The sequence below is a fragment of the Borostomias antarcticus genome (genome assembly GCF_949987555.1).
Source record: "Borostomias antarcticus genome assembly, chromosome: 1".
NCBI classification, from domain to species: Eukaryota; Metazoa; Chordata; class Actinopteri; order Stomiiformes; family Stomiidae; genus Borostomias; species Borostomias antarcticus.
This window is the reverse complement of record NC_140234.1, coordinates 28,988,319-29,012,873: the sequence shown is the minus strand read 5'-3', so window position 1 is coordinate 29,012,873 and position 24,555 is coordinate 28,988,319. Positions and strand designations below refer to the sequence as shown.

At 43.9% G+C, this 24,555-nt stretch overlaps 1 protein-coding gene across 1 annotated transcript; it reads left to right on the top strand.

Annotated features, from left to right (window-relative positions):
* Positions 1-1,003: 1,003 nt before the first annotated feature.
* LOC311324903 (SR-related and CTD-associated factor 4-like) lies at positions 1,004-24,555 on the top strand (the record flags this gene model as incomplete). Its single annotated transcript, XM_084457500.1, has 18 exons — positions 1,004-1,143; positions 2,484-2,567; positions 3,196-3,240; positions 3,376-3,537; positions 3,634-3,763; positions 3,866-3,999; positions 4,383-4,532; positions 9,828-9,910; positions 10,033-10,135; positions 12,060-12,131; positions 13,077-13,150; positions 13,261-13,451; positions 14,519-14,619; positions 14,713-14,826; positions 15,170-15,326; positions 15,452-15,549; positions 23,745-23,862; positions 24,002-24,555. The coding sequence occupies exons 1-18, from the start codon at positions 1,114-1,116 to the stop codon at positions 24,553-24,555; spliced, it is 2,400 nt and encodes a 799-aa protein (XP_084313626.1). The 5' UTR covers positions 1,004-1,113.

Sequence of the window (24,555 nt, the reverse complement as noted above, 5' to 3'; positions counted from 1 at the left end):
GAAAAGTAAATTTAGTATTTCATCATCACACCAGGCTTATCCAGAATATTATAATTACATCTGGAAAAGTAAGTTCTTAGTATTTGTGTCACACTACAGAAACTGGTCATCGGTGTGGTATAAAAAGCAGCTACTTACACTTGTTGTAGTTCAGTGTGCGTTCATCCACAGCTACAGGGTCCAGGTAATCATAGTAATATTCAAATCCCCATGTATACTGAGCGACATTGGTAGAGTTCCCCATCACTGGGAGTGGGTGCATCATTCAGTCTCAACTACAGCCTGAAGGATCTTGGTTAGATAACGAGACAAGGTCTCTTGTGCAATAACGGTTCAGACAACAACCCATTTATATACAGTACATGGAGAGTTGAACCACTGTCTCATTCCAGGTCAAGGGATAGATGATAGATCAACTTTATTTCAGACGCACAGCAGGTCCATATCAAAAAATCTAATAAGATTCACGATTTATACAATACAAAATGAGGAATAAAAGTATCAATGCAATTTACAGGTGATTAAAACATGTATTTGATCAAGGCATGGATGTATTATTAAGGCCACTTGCTTTGTTCCCTGTCGGTTTTTCAATGGCATAACACTTAATCAGGTCTAATCACACAATCATTGTTAGTAACATCACCAAGATTAAATCCATCACTCCTAACACAGTTAAGCATATCACCTTAATGTTTTCTCCACAGTCCAGCAATATTTCCAAACCCAGTAATCCCATAAATAATGAATGGCAAGGGCATCTGACTGTTATTGATAACCTTAACTTATTTCCAGAATTCATATACATTATTCTGCTGCAGCGTTGGCCATGGTGTTTGCCCTGGTTGATACTAGAATAGATCGCTCAACAAAACAATGCCAAAGCTATCTAGCTAGATTGTGATACTTTGCTGGCACCCCGTGGATGTGTGAGGGGTTTCAGGTTCGTGGACTCTGTCACACCCCATTACTGACATGCGCGGGGCTGACAACGTTGCCAAGTAGCGAGAACCTTTCAAGTTGGTGTCTATGGTAGCTACAGCCAGGTTTCCAACTAGCGTAGTCAGAATGAAAGGTTAACCAAAGATATCCGTGGAATTACTGTGAATAATCATGGACGCCGTCAATGCTTTCAATTTGGAGGTAATTTAATTAATTTGTGATTAGCTACATGATGCAAGAGGTGTCCGTTAGCCTAGCTCGCTAACGTTAGCCCAACCTCGGACCGAAATGCCCCTGCTCTCTGGCCTAGCTGGCTGCTCCGAGATCGGGGGAGGGGTCTTGCTCTAGTTAACGTGAGCTTCGTAGATAGACATGGCCCCAGCCTTCGGTTTAACTAACCTTAACCCCAAGCTTATCTAGCATCAGTTTGTAGTTGTCAAATCAAGCCCACTTGCGACATTCCTAGACTCCTACATACAACTTGGTTATGCTAGGCATAACGTTAGCTAGCTAGCACTAGCTAGTCTAGCAGTCTGTCTAGCTAGCGTTGGCTAGTGCTACATCTTAGTGCTAGCGTAAGACCAAACCAGTATTTGGTGAAATTGTAGAATTGATCTTTATGCAAATGAAGTGATCCCAAATGATATATTTTTTTATACTTGACAGTACATATAATTTATTATCCTGAAGACTTTCCTAGGCGAGATACTAGTACAAGCCACATTAAAACACAGTTCCAAGCTAGCCTATGCATAACTTGGGCCTAGCTAGTTGTCGGCCAAGCAAGATTAACGTATGCTCGCTAGCCTAGCTATCTGATTGACTGGCAAACCAATCCAGCCAACACAGACAGTGGTTATGGGTGGTAATGGCCACTTTGTTGTATGGTTCCTAACCAGCTAGCAAATGTTCTATGAGTAGTAGTCTTGTTGAAAAACATTGGAATGCTAAAGTTGTTTTAACATTTTGCTTAGGCCCCTGTTGGCAGGCAACCACAGTATTTCTTATCCATGATGTTGCCAGCTTGTTTTTGTTCACTGACTTGTTTTGTTTTGTGGAGTATACCGTGTTACCTGTACTCCTCTCGTGAGAATGAACCGATGGTGTAACTTATCTTCAACTGGGTGTCAACTATCAGATGGGTCTAGCCGGTAACGTTAGCCTAACTGTGTACGTTTAGTCTACGAGGTAGCCTACCTGTACAAAACAGGCGCTGTGATTGTAGAGAAACAGATGCTACAAGCTTTTAAGCAGGGGCGTTCCACAAAAGTCTGGGCCCTATACGTTAACAATCTCTATGCCCCCCCCCTCTATGCGTGACCCTTGGCAGTCCTGTCAATCCAAACAAATTCCAGGATTTTCAAGGGCCATACTGGGGCCCCGGGTAGCCAGTTCCACCCCCACCCCCTGGAATGCCCATGCTTACAAGCCATAGTTATTTGTCACCTACCCTGTACTGTACAGCCCAATTGAGTTGCAACATATATGACGTTTTTTTGCAATGGAATTGACAGGTACATGCTCTTTCCCCTGTCCCTCAGCTGTTCTCTATGATTGACATGAAGCCTCCAATATCAAGGGCAAAGATGATGTCAGTGACAAAATCTGCAATTAAAGCAATTAAGGTATGTCGTTACAATCTGTTAAATGTGTGTCGTTACGCAATACCTACCTATCTGCGTGGTATGAGGCTCCTCCTCCGAGATGTTCTTACAATGTTTTCATTCCATGTCCACATGCAACCCTTTGCTGTTGCAGCCCCTAGACTGGAATAGCATCCCCCTCTCAATCAGATCACCCCCCTACATTCATTCCTTTAAGTCTAGGCTTAAAACTTCTATTCTCTAGCGGATGGATCCCCCTGATGTGGTTTTATACGATTGTGTATTATTATTTTTATATGTGCTCCCATTTTGTACTTGATTGTGTTGTGTTTGATGCTTATGTCTTTTTTTGTTGCCTTCTTCTTATTATTCTTATTGTATTCTTTTTGTATTTATACAGCACTTTGGTCAATGTGTTTGTGGTTTTTAAATGTGCTTTAGAAATAAATTTGATTTGATTTGAATAGATTCTTATCCCTGGCTACAATAGACAGAACCTGTAGAATGTGGTTCCCATACAACTATGTTTAAATGGAGCCAGTGTGAGGGATGCTCGTATATTGCCTTACCTCAAATGTGGCCTTAAAATACTGTCATGAATGCATTAAACCTTGAGCTTGATATTATTTCATGTTAACCTCCCCAACAGCTTTACAAACATGTTGTCCAGATCGTAGAGAAGTTCATCAAGAGGGTAAGTTAATGCAAAATTAAATGTCTCCAGCATTCCTTACAGTGTTACTGTTGTAATTTTTTGGGTCAATTTGCTTTGTATAGGCTACTAAATGTACTTAACTATAATATCTGCCTTCTCATCCTCTGTCATCAGTGCAAACCAGAGTTGAAAGTCCCTGGCCTGTATGTGGTCGACTCCATTGTTAGACAGTCACGCCATCAATTTGGAGTAGACAAGGATGTTTTTGGGCCAAGGTTCTTGAAGAACTTTGCAGATACCTTCCAAAACCTCTATCTCTGTCCAGCTGATGACAAGGTAGGTTTTTACTGTTGATATAATCAACTCACTTGATTATCAAATAATGCTTAGAAATCAGTTTCAGTGTGGTATCCCACCTCCCTTTGTCTGCAGACCAAGATTGCACGTGTCCTGAACCTCTGGCAAAAGAATGGAGTCTTTGAAATGGATATCATTCAGCCTCTGTTGGACATGGCTACTGGCTCATTTGTACCTAATATAATGACTGGCAGCGCAGTGGGAGGTACAATCACCACATTCACGTTTGGAACAAGGATAAGATCAAAATGTCCAATGATATTGACCCCAAGGACTGTTCTCTCACTTCTCCCCATGTTAACCACAGGTTTACCTGCCACTCAAGCAGAACCACAGCCGCCTGTCACCAGTGCCTCCCTAGCAGCTGCCCTGCCCCAGCTGCCCAACCCTGACGCCCTGGCGGCTGTGGCACAGCTCTTCCAGTCCTCACAGGGACAGGAGGTGAGCTATCTAGAGGACAGGACCAATAGACATGCACTAGAGGACAGGACAACTAGACACTCACTAGAGGACAGGACAACTAGACACTCACTAGAGGACAGGACAACTAGACACTCACTAGAGGACAGGACAACTAGACACTCACTAGTGGACAGAACAACTAGAGACTCACTAGAGGACAGGACCACTAGACACTCACTAGAGGACAGGACCACTTGACACTCACTAGTGGACAGGACCATTAGACACTCACCTAGAGGACAGACAACTAGACACTCGTAAGTGAACCCTTCAGTCGAATAATCTCACTTCCTATTGCAACGTTCACACGACGTGAGGCACAGCATCTCAGTCACATGCCCTGAATTCCCTCTCCTTATCAGTTGCAGAAAATGCTCCAGAATTTCCAGCAGGCTGACCGGCCACAGGCCCCTCTGGTGCCAAACACAATACCGTCCGATTTCCAGAGGAGCGCCTCCCAGCACATCCCACACAGCGCGCCGTCGGCAGAGCAAAAGCCCTCACTAGCCAAGGTAACACGCCTGTATTTTGATCATTAAATGGTAAAAAATCACTAGTTCTAATGCTTCAGGTGTTTCCCATGCGCAGACTTGGCGGCGACGGCTCGCCCCTACCTTACAGGTCTCTAGATCGCCACAGTTTCAGAATGAACCCTTCCTCTTTGCAGATCTGAGAGAATAAGAAATCTTGTTAGCACGCCAACGCCAGGTGCTTTGCAGTGCACGCCATCGCTTAAACCTGTCCCCTCTCTACTCTGCTACTGACAGCCCCACAGCTACACACTACACATGCATGTCCAACACGGCTCAAATCAGACAGGGGCTGCGCTCATTGAGGCTCCTTGGTTAATTCTCTGGTTTGGCTAATTAATGTTGGGTACTAGTGTTGCACAATATACCGAAATTCTGTACTTTTTCGATAGATTTTTGTTAAACACGGTCCGGTATTAGAATTTTTTCAATGTTCGGTACTTATTATAGGTCAAATGTTTCTCTTGTGTAAGTGATCGAGAGGATATGCGCCTAGTTGACCGTACATTTGTTTATTCTCCGCCTCAAGCTTTTTTTACTATTTAAAACGGGTGAAATCAGATCAGATTCTTTGTTCGTTACATGTAGGTCCTAATGTACAGTGTACAGTCACAGTAAAATGTTGCTGGTATTTCACTGTAGAACTGTGCACAGCGCGTTGATGCGCTCAGCCCCTCTGTCCCTCTCTCCCTCACACACACACACACACACACACACACACACACACACACACATACACACACACACACACACACACACACACACACACACACACGCTGGCCCCGTCTGTAAACAGCCCCTCCTCCGCTCCTCTCCGTGCGCTCACATGTTGGAGACAGCTGAGTAGAATCAATCCGGAGTAGCCCTACAAGAATGGTTAGTGATATCATGAACACCTCTGCACTAATTTGTCCAAAACTGATGCAGTTAGTTAACTCTGATAAGTTTGTATGTTAACACAACACTGTCAGTCTCGTAGAGCTAAGTTAGCTGATTAGCACAGCTGGCATTGACCAACATTTAGTTATCTTACTAACTTGCTAGTTAGGGTAGCCAACGTAGAAGCTCAGACATTCACTACAGTAAGAACAATGCAGCTCATCCCCATTAGCAGTGTGAATTGGGTGCTTCAGTGACCATGCACAGTAGCCTATATGAATCAAATTTAAGCATGCAGCACGATGAGACAGGAAAATCCCCCATGATTAAGATCAGTGATGGAATAGTGTCATTAGAATGTGTCAGTAGCCACCAAATTTGGGCTTTTATGGCCACAATTTTTCACATTTGGTGTCATTTCCAATGAGCTATTGATGTCTCATCATTAATGAAGAGTGAGTAGAGTAAACACCTTGTTCCCAACACAAGAGGGGAAGAGGCACAAGAGGCAAGTGACTGTTGATGTTTACAAAAATTCATAATGACTTCAAAACCCAGGTACTGTACGTAGTCTACTGAACCGGGATTTTTGCGTACCGTTACACCCCTAGTATTGAGTATCAAATTAGTATCGAATTAGTATCGTTTCAGTATCGAGTATTGTGATACTACATTTGGTATTGGTATTGAAGTAAAACATTTGTTATCGTGACAACACTACTGGGTACACACTAGACTCACATAGCCAGGCCTTTCTCCACACTTTGTTTTGTGCTGTTCCAGGGTCTTGTTGCACTCGATTATCATTCTTCTGAGATGGGGGGAGGGCTCTTTCTTTAAACCAATCACAATGGTCTTGGGCGGCGCTAAACCTTTTTTTTTCTTCTTCAATGATTCCCTAGCAAAATGGTGTCAGGGGATTGAATCTGATTTGCCACGCTGGATTTGACCGGCGCCAATAGGAGGGTTATCTCAAAAACCTACATCCGTTGAGTTAGACTAGGTGCACACTATAGGATTATTGGGCAGATTTCGGGTCCGGTTTGCCCCTCTCAACAATTGGGGAGACTCCGATCCATAGGAGGCTTTTCTACACAGCAATTGACAACTAGAAAGTACATTTCCTGGAGAAAATGTGAGGTGGGCTAGCTGCTGCAGCTGTATGTAACAGCTACTGCTAGAAATACTACGGACCAGGCAATCTCCATGCACCCACCGGCGAAGACCGTGCGTCTCTAGCCCACTCAGGGGCTGAGTTGTGGGGTCTGTGGCGTGGACAGTGGCATGGTGGTGAGACTCCGCCCCCTCAGGTCAGATCTGGTCGAGGACAGTGTACCCCTCTCCGGGCCACATACCCGCCCGCACCGGTGAAGACCATGTGTCTCTAGCCCAATCAGGGGCTGAGTTGTGGGGCCCGTGGCGTGGTGGTGAGACTCCGCCCCCTCAGGTCAGAGCTGGTCGAGGACAGTGTACCCCTCTCCGGGCCACCTATCCGCCCGCACCGGTGAAGACCATGTGTCTCTAGCCCACTCGGGCTGAGTTGTGGGGCCGTGGCGTGGATAGTGGCGTGGGGGTGAGACTCCGCCCCCTCAGGTCAGAGCCAGTCAGGGACAGTGTAGCCCTCTCCGGGCCACCTACCTGACTCAACCGGTGAAGACCGTGTGTCTCTAGCCCACTCAGGGGCTGAGTTGTGGGGCCCGTGGCGTGGATAGTGGCGTGCTGGTTAGGCCCCGCCCCCTTGGGTCACAGCTAGTCGCGGACAGTACAGTGACCTCTGGGCAATTTCAATGCATCCACCAATGAAGACTGTGTCTCTAGCCCACTCAAGAGTTGAGTTGTGGGGCCCGTGGCGTGGATAGTGGCGTGGTGATGAGACTCCACCCCCTCAGGTCAGAGCCAGTCGGGGACAGTGTACCCCTCTCCGGGCCACCTACCTGACTCCACCATGAAGACCTCCGGGCAGTCTCCTTGCACCCACTGGTGAAGACTGTGTGTCTCTAGCTCAATCAGGGGCTGAGTTGTGGGGACTGTGGCGTGGTGGCGAGACCACCACGCCACCACGAAGAGAAAGAAAGAAAGAAAGAAAGAAAGAAACAAGGAAGGATGGAAGGAAGGAAGGATGGAAGGAAGGAAGAAAGGATGGAAGGAAGGAAGGATGGAAGGATGGATGGAAGGATGGATGGAAGGATGGAAGGAAGGATGGAAGGAAGGATGGAAGGAAGCAAGGATGGAAGGAAGCAAGGATGGAAGGATGGAAGGAAGGATGGAAGGATGGAAGGAAGGATGCAAGGAAGGAAGGAAGGAGGGAAGGAAGGATGGATGGATGAAAGAAAGATACAAAGTAAGAAAGATGGATGGATGGATGAAAGAAAGAAAGAAAGAAAGAAAGATGGATGGATGGATGAAAGAAAGAAGGATGGATGGATGAAAGAAAGAAAGAAAAAGAAGGAAGGAAGGAAGGATGGAAGGAAGGATGGAAGGAAGGAAGGATGGAAGGAAGGAAGGAAGGAAGGAAGGAAGGAAGGATGGAAGGAAGGAAGGAAGGAAAGAAAGGAAGGAAGGATGGAAGGAAGGATGGATGGAAGGAAGGAAGGAAGGATGGAAGGAAGGAAGGAAAGAAGGAAGGATGGAAGGAAGGATGGAAGGAAGGAAGGAAGGAAGGATGGAAGGAAGGAAGGAAAGAAAGAAAGGAAGGAAGGAAGGAAGAAAGGAAGGAAGGATGGATGGATGGAAGGAAGGAAGGATGGAAGGAAGGAAGGAAAGAAGGAAGGATGGAAGGAAGGAAGGAAGGAAGGAAGGAAGGAAGGAAGGAAGGAAGGAAAGAAGGATGGAAGGAAGGATGGAAGGAAGGAAAGATGGAAGGAAGGAAGGAAGGAAGGAAGGAAGGAAGGGAAGAAAGGAAGGATGGATGGAGGGAAGGAAGGAAGGAAAGAAGGATGGAAGGAAGGAAGTGAATGAATGAATATGAATGCTACCACAATAGTCATAAAAGGGTGCCTGTATTTGGGCACGTGTCCCCAAATTCAAATCCCAACTGACACTGTGAGCATCCTCTCATTCACTTCAATGGAAAGGCATGTCCGATTCAGACAGCTCTCTCTCAAAAAGTATAAATGTCACAGCCTAGATATTGACACCGTAGGAATCCTGAGAAAATGCTGAACATTTTAGGATATGATATGTCCGTGTAGCTTAAAAACTGTAGGCATGGCGACGAGTTAGAAAAAGGGTAAAAATGCAAAATTAGCAGCTCAAAAGGTAGTGTGTGGGCCCATACGTTTCAATGGAGAGCGCAGTTGCCGAACAAATCGTCATACAGCGAAAACTATAAGTCACACGGCTTAGATACTTACATTGTACGAATCAGCACAGTTATGGGAACGTTTCGATATATAATATGTGTATGAGCTGTTAAAACTGTAGGCATAGCGACAAGTTAGAAAAAGAGTAAAAATGCAAAATTAGCAGCTCAAAAGCTAGAGTGCGTTGCCATACGTTTCAATGAGGAGCGCAGTTGCCGAACAAATCGTCATACAGCGAAAACTATAAGTCACACTGCTTAGATACTTACATTGTACGAATCAGCACAGTTGTGTGAATGTTTTGATGTATAATATGTGTGTGAGCTTTCAAAACTGTAGGAGTGCCAGCAGTTTACAAAATGTGTGAATATTTTCAAAGCAACTGCTGCCACCACTCTAAAAACATAAAATTTCTGAACATTCCAAAAGCATTTCAAGCAGTTTCAATAGGACAAAAAAATGTTTTAAAAGTTAAATTTCTTAAAAACTATAAAAAATATCAAAAATCTGAATGGATCCGTTCAAGAGCTGAACGTCATGAACATTTTAAAGTTTGAATGAAGTTTCTAGCACAAAGTATGAAGAACTAGTTAACGTCCAAAAAAGCGGGGAGAATAATAAAGAAAGAAAGAAAGAAATAGTGGGAATATCACAAGTTGGGCTAGCTTCTGCAAGCTAGCCCACCTAATAACCTTCGTACAAGCCCAGAGGGCAGAGCATAGTACATTAATATGGAACGGCATTTTCATGGCAATGGAAAGTCAGAGAATGTTTAAAAATGTCCACATTTCTAATGCTCTGTTCACACCAGGCGCGGCGATAAAATTTGCGCCGCCCAGTTCGCCCCAATCTCGCCTCCCCAACATTTGCGAATGTCGCCGTGCGGCGAATCCTGGCCGCCGGGTTCGCCTGATTTGCGCCGCCTGTGGGGGGGGGGGGGTACCACCTCCTGTCTTTTGTCAGGAGCACCGTTGGCCTGGTACATCTCCAGCTTCATCCACAGCTGCATCTCAGTCTTGTGGGAAACTAAAGAATAAAGACTTCTTGGAGGTTAATTTGATGTGCCTCATGAGAATCCTTATGTCTTTTTTTTCAGAAACTCCTTGACCGTTTTGATTATGACGATGAGCCAGAGGATGTGAGGAAAAATGATATGAACCCAGTTGTTCATACACCTTTGTAAGTTCAAACATGTATACATTTGTCTATTTTGACAACAAAATGTCAAACTATCTATTTTCCCAAGGGAGACATATATAGTATGACAGGCTTCATTATTCATTGTGTTCCATTTATTACAGAGGACCTCCGGGATCCGTTTACGGACAGTATCCTGGCCAGATGCCCAACGTGGAACATTTCCAGCCTCAGATGATGGGACATAGCAATGTTTCAGGCAACCAGGTAAGATGTTATAGCAGCTCAGTCTACTACTGTAAGCTACTGAGGTGCTAGTCTCGCATAGCCAGACCTATCTCCACACTTCGTTTACGCTGTGCCAGCGCCGGAGACAGGTCTGGCTGGACATATTACCATTCTGCAATGGGGGGGGGGGGGGGGGGAACGCAGTACGTCTTTAAACCAATCACAGTCGTCTTGGGCGGAGCCAGCCCCGGATGCAGTGACGGTGCTCTTGCAAAATAGTCTGGATTGAATCTGATTGGTGCTGAGAGAATCCCTCGGCCGAATCAGATTAATTTACGTCGCCAGACTCGCCACTGATTGGGCAGTGTGACAACGAATGACAAGGTTTATTGCCAAAACCTACATTCGTTGAGTCAGACTACTGAGGTGCTAATCTTCACAGTGATGGTTGACGCGCCGTACGCTCTAATTCAATTGGCATTGGTTATGTTGCTTTCCAATACATGATTAGTCAACGACCATTTGCAGTGCAGTATAACATTAATTTATTGTCTCCACGCATGCCAACAAAGTCCGTACTCACTTGTGCAGAAACTCAACAAACTTAGCGTCATAGCGGTCAAAACCTATTTGCCCTTCCGGGGTCAACACCTGACAACAACAGTGAATGCGCTACCTTTGTACCTGCCTCAGGTAATGTGACAGTGCCACCCAATGCTCACACAGTGAATCACACACAGATATCCCAGCAACATATCTGGCTCTTACATAAGATGATTCCTTTTCTCACCCTGCGGGCTCTTCTATAGAGCTCAAGCAGCTGATCTATTTATTTCATCTCACTCTGTTTGGGACATTTCTTTCCTCTCTCCTCTGTTTGCAGCCTGGAAGGCTCTCCTCCTCCAAGGGCTTCACTTGCTAAACTGCATCTTCATTTGTCAGAGTAACACCGTGTCTTAACTGCTTGGGACGCGAGCAACAGAACGCAACATCGCATGCTTGCTGTCCTAACTGAAACCGTTAAATGTCCTGTTCTGTTACGTCATTTGTCGATATTCCCAACTGAAGACAGACGCCTGTCAACGTGAGCGACGGGAGGAAAATAGGAAAAGGGCGAGCGTCAAAAGGGCAGTTAAAACATAGCGCTGTGTCGCTCGCGTCCAGTTAGGACATAACAATAGAAAATACAATACAAAACAAAGCAATGGAACGCATTTTGTCGCTGACGCTCGCTCGCGTCGCGTGTTGTTGGGACACGGTGTTATTGCCTGGACGACCTCAGGTGCAAACAACCATTTCCGGAGTTTGCGTGTTTTAAATGGATTTCAACCATGGCGAGCTTAAACGAAAACATGTCCATCCTGCACGACATGGGATCCAAACTCACGGACGGCACACCAGTTGTGAAAAACTGGACTGGGAGATCCCAGTGGTGATAGGTACCTTACGCTGGAATGACCCAGAGACCAGGAAATGCTGAATTGCGAGGAGTGTGGGCATTGCTGGCCTTGCGTGGCTCCTTGTGTCTCTAAATCATCTTGTATTTCATCCAAACCTAAAATGACATTGCTGGAAAGGCGAGTGGAAAACGCTTCTCCACGTCATTTTGCTGGCGTCTCCTTCTCACTACAATGAGTCATCTTTTTGAAGGAATCAGAATGGGCAGGTATAGGCTTAGACCTACAAGGGATTTGCTTTGGTCTGTTGGTGCTTGAGAATAAACAGTTCCAGAACAGGATTGGACAGTGCAAAACACAATAAGTGGCAAATACAATATCATATACTGTAAAAGACATTCTACAAAAATGGTGGTGGGGGGCGCTGATCCATGTGTGACGGACTAATGAATGAAGGAACCAACATACCCGGATCGATCCAAAGTCCCAGTGGGGTGGGGGACAACAACCTCTGGTAGATTTGGCCTTTGGCTAACACCCATATTTCTGTGATTGTTTCTCATCAGCACTATGGAGCGCTGATGCAGCATCCGAGTGGATATCCCCCTATGAGTGATGCCTATGCACAGCAGTCCCAGGTACACATCTAAATATGTCCATTGTGGGTGAATTCATATAGTATAGTACATTTAAGTGTGTACAAAATTGTATCTTGTTTCTCAGTGTGTACAAAGTTATAATAGGCAAATCCATTGCATTCTAAAATGTGTTGTTGTTTTTGGTGGTGTTGTTATCATTATTTGTAGCAGTAGTATAAATATTATAATAGTAACTATTATAACTAAAGGCCAGGACCTTATTCTCCCAGTAAAAGGCAAGGCTCCACCTTTCCCTTGCAAGCCTTGAGAGACTCATTCTCTGCTGGAAGTGCACATATCCATCTGAAGTTGGATGTAGAGCCCTTTAGAGCGTGAGGTGGAAGCACAGCTCCATGCTGGGTCTGCCAGCTAAGATGAGACCAGTTGAGATGTGCTCGTGTGTCAGTCATACCTCTGTCTTTCTCTGGTACTCTGACTTTTGGTGGCACTTGTTCTTATTGAAGGCTTTTCTGACAATGACTGAGATGTACTTTTGGTTCACTAACTCTAGATCAATGTATTTATTGTAAAGTCGCTTTGGACAAAAATGTCGGCTAAATGTAAAATAAAGAAAAGAAAGAAAAGCCCACAGTGTAGCTGCTTTCAGATGAACAATTCCACCCGTCCAAAGTACAACAAATGTACAGTAGCTGCATTCAGATCAGATTTATTTCATATTATGATGAGTTCAGATGAACGCATGTGTCACAGGGGACTATCGGTTACTGTGGCTTCCATCAAAGTTAAATGTTTATTGTTAATAACAATGTTTTTTAATGGTGAATTTCCGAGTGGGATCATGGGAACCAAAGAACTAGCTGCCGGCATTGCCCCCAGTAGGGAGGATCGTTTGTGTTTGGTGATGATGCTATATCAGTTATTTTTTCCTTCATGTGACAAAGGAATACAACATTTTTCAGTACCTTATTATTATTGTCTTTACAGGGACATGCTTCTTTGCGGAGGGAGGGACGACATCGCGAGCACAGCCGGCGATCTAGATCCCGCTCTGGCTCTCGGTAAGATTCTGGGTCTAGACGCTATTAGTAGTAGGACCGTGCCTTTTTAAAGCAGAACGGTAACCATCAGCACACACTCTGGGTCATGTGATCTCTCCCCCTGTTTCCAGGTCTCCTAGGAGGAGGAGGTCGAGGTCCACGTCTCGTTCACGGAGGTCACGTCAAAGACGCTCCCGCTCTCCCTCCTCGGAGCCGCGCTGGAACTCACCCGGCTCGCGCTCTCAGGAGAGGAGTGAACGAGAGAAGGAGAGGGAGAGGAAGCAGAAAGGTCTGCCCAGCTTCAAGAGCCAGACGCTCAGTGGTATGTATGTAATACCAACCCTTCTCTCCAGTGGTTCCGCACCAATCTATCTTCAACTTTCCAACCCCCAACCCATGTAGATGTGTATTGTTATGCCCCCACCAGGAGGAGAACTATTAGTGGCACCAAAGAAAATACAAAAAGAAATAATAACCCCACCCCCTTGGCAGGTGCTAAGCACCCCTAAGTACAGTGGGTGGTGCTCACTCTAACCTAGGGTTGTAACAGGTAAACCTACGTAATGTTAAGATGTAGACCCCAGGGTATTTTCCTATTCTTACTTGTCCCTGTGTGCAAAAACAAGAGATTTAACAAACAAAACACAACTAAAGTAGGCTGACAACTAAGGTAAATGGACAACAAAATACAGAAGCTTCACATGTAACATAACTAAAGGACAAACATCAAACAGAATCAAAACAAACCAGAGCTCTGCCACAGCTCTCCAACTAAACACAAACCAACCTTCTCTCAAAAGGGAGAGAGAGAACTGAAGAAAAAGGGGACTATATATAGGGCGTGGGACTGGCTGATTGGAGATATGGAACAGGTGGTGAATGATGATTGGTGAACCAGGCGCATGCATCTGAGAAGTAGGAGAAGTGAAACAGAAGGGGGAGAGAAAAACGACACAAAACAGAACCAAACACAGTAGGCTTACATCCATACAACATACATAAACCACACACGTAACATGTATGATCTAGTACTGTGACTGCTGGTGTCACTCGCTCTTACAGAAGATTTTACTGATGGATGACTGGGATGTACAGTGTCGGTGCACTTGGTCTAGGTAAATGTACCTAAGCTGCTTTGGATAAAAGTGTCCTCTGAATGGCTAAAATGTAAATCCTCTGTCCCCCTTTGAATGCCTGGGAATCTAGTATGTTCTTCTTGTTTATTTGTAATGCACAATGTTATAAATGGTGAACTCCAGTGTTTCGCTGTGTGTTAGGCTGACATGAGAGGTGTAAGGAGGCTGCTCGCGGTGTGCGTGCGTGCGTGCGTGCGTGCGCGTGTGTGTGTGTGTGTGTGTGTGTGTGTATTTGATCATATCTTTCTTGTAGTTTGCAGTACCACACTCTGGGTGGGACAGCTTGACAAGAAAACTCAACAGCAGGATGTGATGTCCCTTCTGGAGGAGTTCGGCCAAATTGAGTCCATCAATGTAAGTTTTAACAAATCGGAGAATGTGGTTGTAAGAAAACTCTTTTGTTGAGAAAACTAAAAGCTAACGTTGTCCCTTCTCTGTCCCTTGTAGATGATCCCCCCCAGGGGCTGCGCCTACATCGTCATGGTCCACAGGCAGGACGCCTACAGAGCCCTGCACAAACTCAGCAGAGGCTCCTTCAAGGTCAACGGGAAACCCATCAAGGTACAGAAAAAATATTATTCCTTAGCTGTGTACCCCCCCTCTTATTATTATTATTAATAATACTAATGTGAATATTAATATTAATAATAATAAAAGTATTATTATTAATAATAATAGTAATAATAATAAATATAATTCCTTAGTTATGTACTCCCCCCCCCCCCCCCTGTTTATATTTGATTTTATTTATAATCGATCTTATGTGAGGAGAAGGTGCAAAGCGGCCGTGTCATACTGTATGGTACTGTATCTTGAAAATGTGACAGAATAAACATAATTGAATCCCTTGAATGTCTGAAGGATTCGTAACTTCATGACATCAGGATATTTCATCTTTGTTTAGATTGCTTGGGCTTTGAACAAGGGTATTAAGACAGTGTACAAAAAGTTGTGGGATGTGGACCGGGGAGTGACCTACATCCCCTGGAGCAAGGTCAAGGTGGAGGAGCTGGAAAGCTTCAAGCAAGGAGGCATGCTGGACGCAGAGACACTGAACCCAGGTAACCATCTGACCTCCACCTCTTAACACGTACCATATGTCGCGGGCGTGGATTGAGCTGTCTTTACTGCAGAGTGATTGCAACGTTTTCGAGCCCCTCTAAGCATCGTGTGTCCTTTCTATCAGAGTGGAGTGATGCTGTGAAGGACCTGAAAAAGCCGGGAGTGAACAACGGAGCCCTGGAAGGCCAGCAGACAGACGGACCGCTCACAGCTCATGTACAGGTAAAGCCTAAAGGGTTTCACATGAAACCCTCCAGAAACTGTCCAAGTCTTGTTTGTGTTTTCTCCATGCAGATGCGTAACGATTGGTCCTCTCGGGACATTTTGTGATCTGCATCCTCAGCTATCAGTTGTTTTACTCAGGGTTGATTAAAAAAAAAAGAAGTTTGTTTTAGTTTCATACGATTACATTGCACATTTCATCAGAACACAAATGCAATAAAGTAGATGGAAAAAACGTTGGACGCTACCTTGGATGATCTACTATTTTCAAGGGTTTCGATTAATGCAGCATTTATCACTGATGTGTTCCTCACCTATGAAATACCACCCAGTGTGATGGCTTGCCAGTCATAAGACTCTTTACCCATGATGTTACCTCAGCCCAGGACAAAGTCCGGGGGTGGAGGTTATGTTTTCGGTGGCGACGAGTTGTCACCAGGATTATGCAAAAACTATCCGACCAAATTTTCAAACTTAGTGGAGGGGTGTAGCACGGGCCAAGGAAGAAGCCATTACATTTTGGAGCAGATCCGAATCACGGGGCGGATCCACACATTTTTTTTTCACTTTTGTCAGTTGCAAGGTAAACCACACCAGCACATACGGGTACTTGCAATGTTTAATACATCCATGGCTAGTTAGCTTCTAGCTAACAGAACCGATAGCATGCTGGGAAGAATTGATTCAGCTAGCTAGCTAGCTACCTAGTTATTTTATACCTAGGTTTTAGTACTGAAATTAGGTTTGCGATAATAAAAAAAATTTCAGACCGAGGATGAGTCCTCACTTTTGTGTTCTTGCCGATACCGAGTACCAATACGATTACTTTTAATAATACTGCAATTTTCCGTTACCACAATCAGCCCTGGAATATCAATAGCTAAGTAACTACAAACCTGCCAAGTGTAATATTGGATTCTAAATCTCCTAGCTAACTAGCAAGCTAGTAGCTAGGTTAAGGCTGTCAACTTACACAGAACGTTTGATTCAGTGAAGCACTCAAAGCTATCTAACGATGCTGGCTGCCAGTAGGCTAATGTAACGTAAGCCAATGTAAGCTAGCTAGTTTAATTTAGGCTATATAAACGTTATCTTGCACCTTTTATCTTTCCAACCCCGTTTCTAACTTAAGCAATAAGATTGATATTTCAAGAATTTTCGCTATTCCTATTTCCTCTGTCTGCCTGCCACACACATGCGCACGTGCAAGCAGACCCCAGTCTTTTGCATGTGAGGGAGGGAACGCAAGCCATCTTTTCAATCATTCCGATTCTATTGCTGTAATCTGATTCTGTTCAGTTGCGCTTTTGCAAGTCACTTAGTGTAATGTTATGACGATGGTATCACTTTGGAGTATCGGGACATTTTTACGAGTATGAGTACATGAGCGCAGTATCTGCCCCGATACCAGCACCGGTGCATCCCTAACTGATATGCTCGTAGCTAGCCAGATTACAGCTGTCGGCCCTGCCTAGCTAGGTAGCTGAGAAGCATCAGACAGCAGAGCTGAAGAGCACCCGTTCAGCCAATCCCAATTGAGGCACCACCACTATATTTTTGACATTTGTCACCTCTTAAGTATCGGTACTCTGTCACTGCACATGCTGACGACATGCATCGTGTGCGGAGTCCTGCTCTCCCCAGTTGCCCTTCTTGTTACAAAGTGTGTCACAACAGTGACAAATAAATGGAGGGCACAATTGTTTGTTATTCTGGTCACTACGAATCATTTTACTTGACATACCTATGCATGTTTTAATCCCACTTGCCACCACAACAGTGTCTACAGTAGTCATAATTCCTTCATATGAAAATATTGACCATGGTTGAGGTCAGGAATATGTACACTGATGGAGGGCGAAACAGCATCTGCTACTTATTAGGTTAAACAGATGACAAATTCAGATGGCTAGGTTACCTATTATTTGGAAGTGCAAATTTAGTTCCGTCGTTATATCCTTTTTATATGTCTGCTATAATAAGTCAGGCGTAGACCTACGCTTGATACATAGAGCTAGTATGCAACATTTTTGATACATTTTAAGGGATGGATCACTTAATGAAGCTTGCAGATGTAAATTATGCTACAAAACCAACAGATTTTCATTGGATATTTCTTACAAGGTTGTATCTATTGTTCAAGTGTCTGACTGAGAGGACACATTGTAGGCTATCAAAAAGTTCCACAGTATGTAACAAGGAGGTGAAGAACCTCCAATCTAAACACCCTGCTTGCTGATGCTTCATGTTCCTCATGAGATGGTGGGAAGAGCCCCTGTTCCGAAGATTCTGTTAAAGTATGGTGTTTGTCTGGAAACAGATCTTTTGCCTGTTTTCTGTTTGACTATCAATGGTTAAGGCAAAGGTTTGGGAAGATCCTAGACCTAGACCCATCACTGAGCCAGTCCAAACCTTGCATGAACCTGTGATCAGATAATATGCACATCTTAGATTTTGATCAGATTGTGGTCAGATCTGCTCACCAGGCCAGAGGTAAAGGAGGACACATAGTTTTCCAGTTGCTGCATGGCGTTGATGCATTCTGTCAACTGAAAGCAGTGGTTGGAGAATTGGCTCAGGAAAAGCTAACTTACACAAACAAACATGTATGTTGGAAAACAAATGATGGAGGAAAAAAGGCATAGCTCTACTCGAGTGCAATTGGTCAATGATCTGATCACTGTGACTAGACAACCGTGTTGTCACGTTTTGAACTTTACTTTTTTTGTATTCATATTCCTTGTTTACACAGTGATCCATCTGTCAATGCCGAGCATGTACGATGAGCTTTGCTGTTTAGTTGTGATTAAATAAGGCAAGTCTGTTGCCTGTTTCCCTTCAGAAAACATTCAGATAAGAATGTAGAACAGACATGCACCTTTCTGTCATGTCTCTATTCACAGTGAAACAAAGATGAAACCTCAGACCTCAGCCATCAAAGATATTCCATGTAGAACCTTTAACGCCTTTTAACACTTAACCAACCCAGAAGGACATCATTTGTTGCTCTCTTGTCTCTAAAATACTATACCCTTTATGCTTATACAATACTTGTATAACATGACCTCATACAGAAAGGGACTACTCTGCATATTGGTGTGTTAAGAAGAGGAGTTACCCATGAAGCATTGCGGTTGTCCCTGAATCGAGGCAGGTAGTGTCATCGTCTGATAGATCAAGATCGTCAGTCTCTCACGGGCCTCACAAAGGTGAGTGTTTATGGAAATGGTGGAATTTGGACACCGGATGTCCCTTTCTTGGACTGTACTGAGGAACCCGTTGAAAGGTAAAGGCTCACTTGCGCCGGATTGTGAAAGCCTCCACGTCTGCGTCCGCTTCCTCTCTGCACCCCCTTCCTGTAGAGCTGACGCTGAAGACAGCACAAAGGTGGTGGAGGGAATGTTTTTTTATTCAAAAGCTCAATACACACTTCAGATGTACAATGAACATGAACGTTTAGAAATTAGGTTTTCTTTTCCATTGATACTTTTCCAATGTGTAGGTTTCCTTGTTGATAGTGACAGGTAAAGCACTCAAAATCACACCAGACCTCCAGTGACAAAATTGAAATGTTTTCTGACCTCATGGGCAAAATGGTAGTAATTCGGACATAGGAGCAACTGTGCAGTATGTACAGTGAAGGTACAGCAGTGAGCCAAATGGCCCCTCAGGTTTGTGGATGTGATGTCAGGAGCAGGACGTGGCCCGGTGGCTCCCCTGAGTGGAGCTCTCCTGCAGGAAGCAGGGGCGGCATGCCCTGGAGAATCTGCTGGTGGAGTCACGCCTGGGTAAGACTAGATTCCTCCCCATGCCTCCCTGGACTGACCTGAATACTGCATGTTACCATCGCAACAAGTACACTTATTACCATGTGTATGCTTGTACTCATACACTATGCTATGTAGATCAAATTAGTATGTATATAATCTAGCTTCAGTAGATTCCATGTAAGCCAGAACATGGATGCAATACACTCTGAATTAGTCTAATGTAGATTAATTTTCTCATTGCTAAATTCAGACCTGCAAACTTGTCACCTTTTGGCTACAGTCACCTTTTTATGTTAACCATGGTAGTTTCAGTGAATCTAGAGGGTTTTAGTTTTGTATGTTGTCACCTTTTTCACTACTCCAGAGTTTGCAGGTCTGTAAATTGTGTAGATTCAGCTTGTTGCCTAAATGTTGAATAACTGGAATGTGCTCAGTCTAATTCAAGTAGTTGGGTATACTGCTATCTTATTATTATCAAGTCATCTCAGTCTGATTATTCGACTTTCTAGGTCTGAATGTCTGGCGCCTGTGGGGTTCATAATTCCCTGCGAGGTGTTTAGAGTGAGTGTTCTAGTTTTGTGCACCATAAATAAGATGCGCTTAAGTCTGCACAAGTGTTTCAAATTGAGGGCAACTTAAAACTACCAGTTTAATCTGCAGATATCAAACCACCTTCGACAAGTATCCCTCAGAGATGGCCCTCAGAAAATGCAACGGCACAAAGAGTATATTTATTGTCTCGTTTTGTTCATGTAACACTAGATTGACTACATATAAAGTCATCAGTAAACTTCTTGTATTAATTGCATCACTCACTTTTGCCCACCCAAGTTGAATAGGTTAGGGTTGTTTTCAGTGAATACTTTAGTCTCACTATTGGGGCTATAAAAAAAAGAAATTGCCGATTGGCACAGATTCTGGATTAGGTTGCCTTAAGTGGACATAGATCCACTATACTGAACTAAAGCAATTCTTGTACAACTATCATTCAAACGTAGAGAAATGAATGAGGATGGAAGAGCATGCATCAACTTTCCCTTGCACAAGAAAGCCATAGTCTCATTCTTCTTTTTTATATTATTTTAACCAGAGAAAATCACGGAGATTTATATCTCTTTTACAAATGAGCCCTGGGCAAGAAGGCAGCATACACAATTTCAGACATATGATACAAAAACACAACACAGGTTACATCAACCCTGTGTGTTGTTTTTTTGTATGTCTGGGTGTGGAGAAAATCCAGCAACACTGACCTTATTGACAAACTCTATTAGAAGACAGGAAAAAAAAACCTTTGACCTTCATCAGGTTTTAAAAGAGAATCTGAAATTCTACACGGTTGCTGCCACTGATTTCTATCTTGTGTGAGGAGAGAGGGAATATTTACAGTACATTGTTGAATTGTAATGGGTGCATTATTGTCATCAATATACAAGGTGTACCCCATTTCAACAAATTATTCTCTGGGTCTGACATCAAATGTAGTACATGTTTATATTATAGGGACACAATGAAATGAAAGGTAGGTTTTTTTTTGTTTTTTTTTAACAGAATGTAACATGCACAACTTGTTCTTGGTAATATTTACATTTAACAGGGCATTGATTTGAAAGCTGAAAATCATGTCAAAAGACGGTCAGGTTTCATTTTCAAGTTATATTTAACACTCATGGCAGTTTTCGTGGCTGAGAACTGAAATGCATGAGCATTTACAATATACACAATATATAACCTCAACCTACAAAAAACACAATATTGCACACTGAGCATTATATTTTAATGGTTCTCATTTAAAATTCTAGTGAAGGAGGGGATGGGTGACATCCTGTATCTTTCGCTTCGTGTGTAGGGGTTCTGCAGTTGTGCACTGTGAGAGGGTTCGGAGTGCATCCTGGTAGCCAAAATATGCCCTGCCCATTATGATCCGACATGCTTTTTGATACATTCGGTCTGGTGGGTTGTTTATCTCAAGAAAACCCATGGTATTCCCTTAAGAAGCTATCCTTGTTCCTTTCTGTTGGATGGTGTGTCTCTTGAATGTATCTTGAATGTATGAATTTGATATGAAACGGGTCAGATTTGCAGTTGGCACTGAAATATACCGGTCCTTAAATAATCCATAATGATAGTGTGTGATTAATGAGAAGGTTATCAATGTTCAATTAAAATGAATGGATCGTATACCTCTGACCTATTTCTAATGCTCCCTATCCCTCCCTGGTGGATGTCATCATGATCACTGGTGCTAATGAAACATCAGCATGTTAGTCTTCTTCACACTGCAGAGTCTAAATAAGATGACTTGCTGGTATAGTTAAATATTTTGTTGCAAAAGTCACCTTTTTAACTCAAAATGGGTTGCTGGGATTTATTGAATTCATTGAATGATTAATTGAATCCAATTAGGTGGGTTAGTGGGGTATGTTCAGTCAGCCAAGTAGAAATTGGGTTTGATCTGATAGTATAAATGTCCCTCTGAATCAACATATAAAAGCAAAGACAACTTGCAGCTTGATTTTGAGTGTATAGTGTCAAATGGTGCTTTCTTGCAACATGAAGAACATGAAAATATTTGTTTTCATCACTAATATTCTGCCCAAATACAAGTTTCTAAGTTTTGACAATTTTATAAATTTTAAATGGACTGCACTCATATAGCGCTTTTATCCGCTTTTATCAGTGCTTTACAATGAAGGCCTCTCATTCACCCATTCACACACACACCAATGGCGGTAGCCGCCATGCAAGGTGTTAGCTCATTGGGAGCAATTTGAGGTTCAGTGTCTTGCCCAAGGACACTTCGACATGTCGTCAGGAGGAGCCGGGATTCGAACCGCCGACCCTACAATCATTGGACGACCCGCTCTACCTCCTGAGCTACAGCCACCCCAAGCTTAAAGAAGCTTGCCTTACTGTATATACAAAGCCTTACACTGACTCGCATCTCCTCTAAGCAAATGTATTAAACAGAGCTGACAGTGGCTCCAACGACTAGGGCCTCTGCTAGAGGTGACTTGCCCTGCAGGCGCACTACCTTTGATCAGACCGCTTTCTGTCAAAGGTGGCAATTTATGGAATAGCTTCCTGCTTACAGTTAGATAATGCCACGTACAGCCCCTTTAAAACACACTTCAAGTCAAACATCACTTTATTTATAAAGCACTGTTCATACAAGCAAATGTAGCAAACTGAAGGGATGGCTAGAGTCAAACCAGACTTTAATGTGTATAGTTAATAATAATAATAATAATTCATGTTATTTATATAGCACACTTTAAAATGCAGGACAAATCTCAAGGTGCTTCACAGAGTGCAGTAAAAAAAACAAAAAACATTAAGGGCAATAACTGGCTAAAATAATTTAATTAGGATTAATGACAAATATTAAATATGAAAATAAAATAATTATAATAACAATAATAATCTAGTAGAAGGCGGCACGGAACAGGTGCGTTTTTAGACTAGATTTAAATACAGTGATGGATTCTGAGGCCCGGATGTTTCCTGGAAACATCACACAGTTGTGTGAAACGTGTTTGTGTGTGACACATAAGGTGTGTGTATGACGGGTGTGTGTGCTGTGGGTAATACTCCTTTTATATGATCTGTACTTAGTATGAGAAACAATCTGGTAGTTATGATAGAACGTACATACGGCTCTTGAAGTGTCGGCACCTTAAACTGTGGTACAGCACTTTTAAAAAGTCCACTACACACAGCACTTTAAATGTCAACATGTTATGATGTCGTGCATGGGTTCAAACGTACAGCACTTTATAATGTGTATCCCATTGTGTAATGCGCCTCTGTATGATATGTACCTTCAATACATGATTGTGATTTGATGTGTACTGTTTTATGTGATGTTTACTGCATGTATTATATGATGCATATATTGCTTATGTGTTTTTAGGTAACATTGTATTGGGGACAACAGATGGAAATTAGCCTCTGGCTACACTCTGGCTTGTTTACATTCCTTTGTTTTACAACTGTTCATTAACTTGCACTGTCCCTCCCAAATAAACTTAAAATGAGATTCAGCTCCTCGATCGCATCACAGTGGGCTGTTAGTGTAGACATAGACTAGATGAGACTAGTATTTGTTGTCCTTGCCAAAAGAGACATTGGTATTTGTTTTGTTTGATTATCAAACAAATGCTCAATTATCAGTATCAGATTTGTCACCCTTACAGGGTCACTTCACTTGTCTTTACATGCGCTTGTCATCATTCATTTCCTGAGGTTGTGTCCCCATTTGAACTGCACGTGCACACCGCAAACACAAACCTACTGTATTTCTCCTGTCTGTGCACACACTTGTTCACTCGTGTAGCTGATCATCAGGTCTCCAGGGCACCTCTCTTCTGAAACGAATGAAGTTGATTCGAGTGTGAACGGGAAGTCTTTGTGTCTGTGTTACAGTCCATTGGAGGTCCAGCTACCTTCCCCGGCCCCATGGTTCTATCTCCCCCGTCTATTCTTCCTGGGGCACCACCAGGTTTCCTGCCAACGACCTTTGACCCCACACAGATGCCTCCAGGTGAGACATGCCATGTTTAAAACACAGTACATAAAAGGCCCAAACCACAATGGGTTTTCTGGTCTTTATTCTCTGTAGATAATCACATTTGAACTCTTCACTTTCCCTGTCCCAATCGAGATGTGTGTTTGGTTGGCAGGTTTCCCGCCCCCAGCCATGGGAGTCAGGAACGCTACGGAGGACTCCTGTAAGGACGGTGCAGGGGGGAACGGTTCGTCCTCCGACGTGAGCTCTGACAACCAGCTGGGCTCCCCAGTGGCTCCCATGATGAGTCCCCCGGGCCCAGCAGGTCTGCTGGGTCCTAGAGCAGGCATGCTGCCCATGCAGCGCCCTCCTGGAATGCCACCCCCACACTTGCGGCCGTTCCTCCTACCTCCAAACATGCAACCCATGCCCCCTCAAATGATGCCCGGGGGTCTCAATCCAATGTTTCCTCGGGAACCTCTGCCACGTGCATTCAGAATGCCCATGCCCCATCATCCAATGGAGGACTTCCCGCCCCATGGCCCCCCGTTCCCCCCTGGACTTCCTGTGGGGCCTGAGGACGGGGGCGACAGGGAGGGGAGACACTTCCGAAATGAGAGACCGGGGTTCGGACGTGACAGGGATCCTGGTCCGTTTGGGGGCAACAGCTGGCCCAGGGATGGACCAGAGAGGAGGGGCCGCTTCATGGGTCGGCCTGACAGATACTAG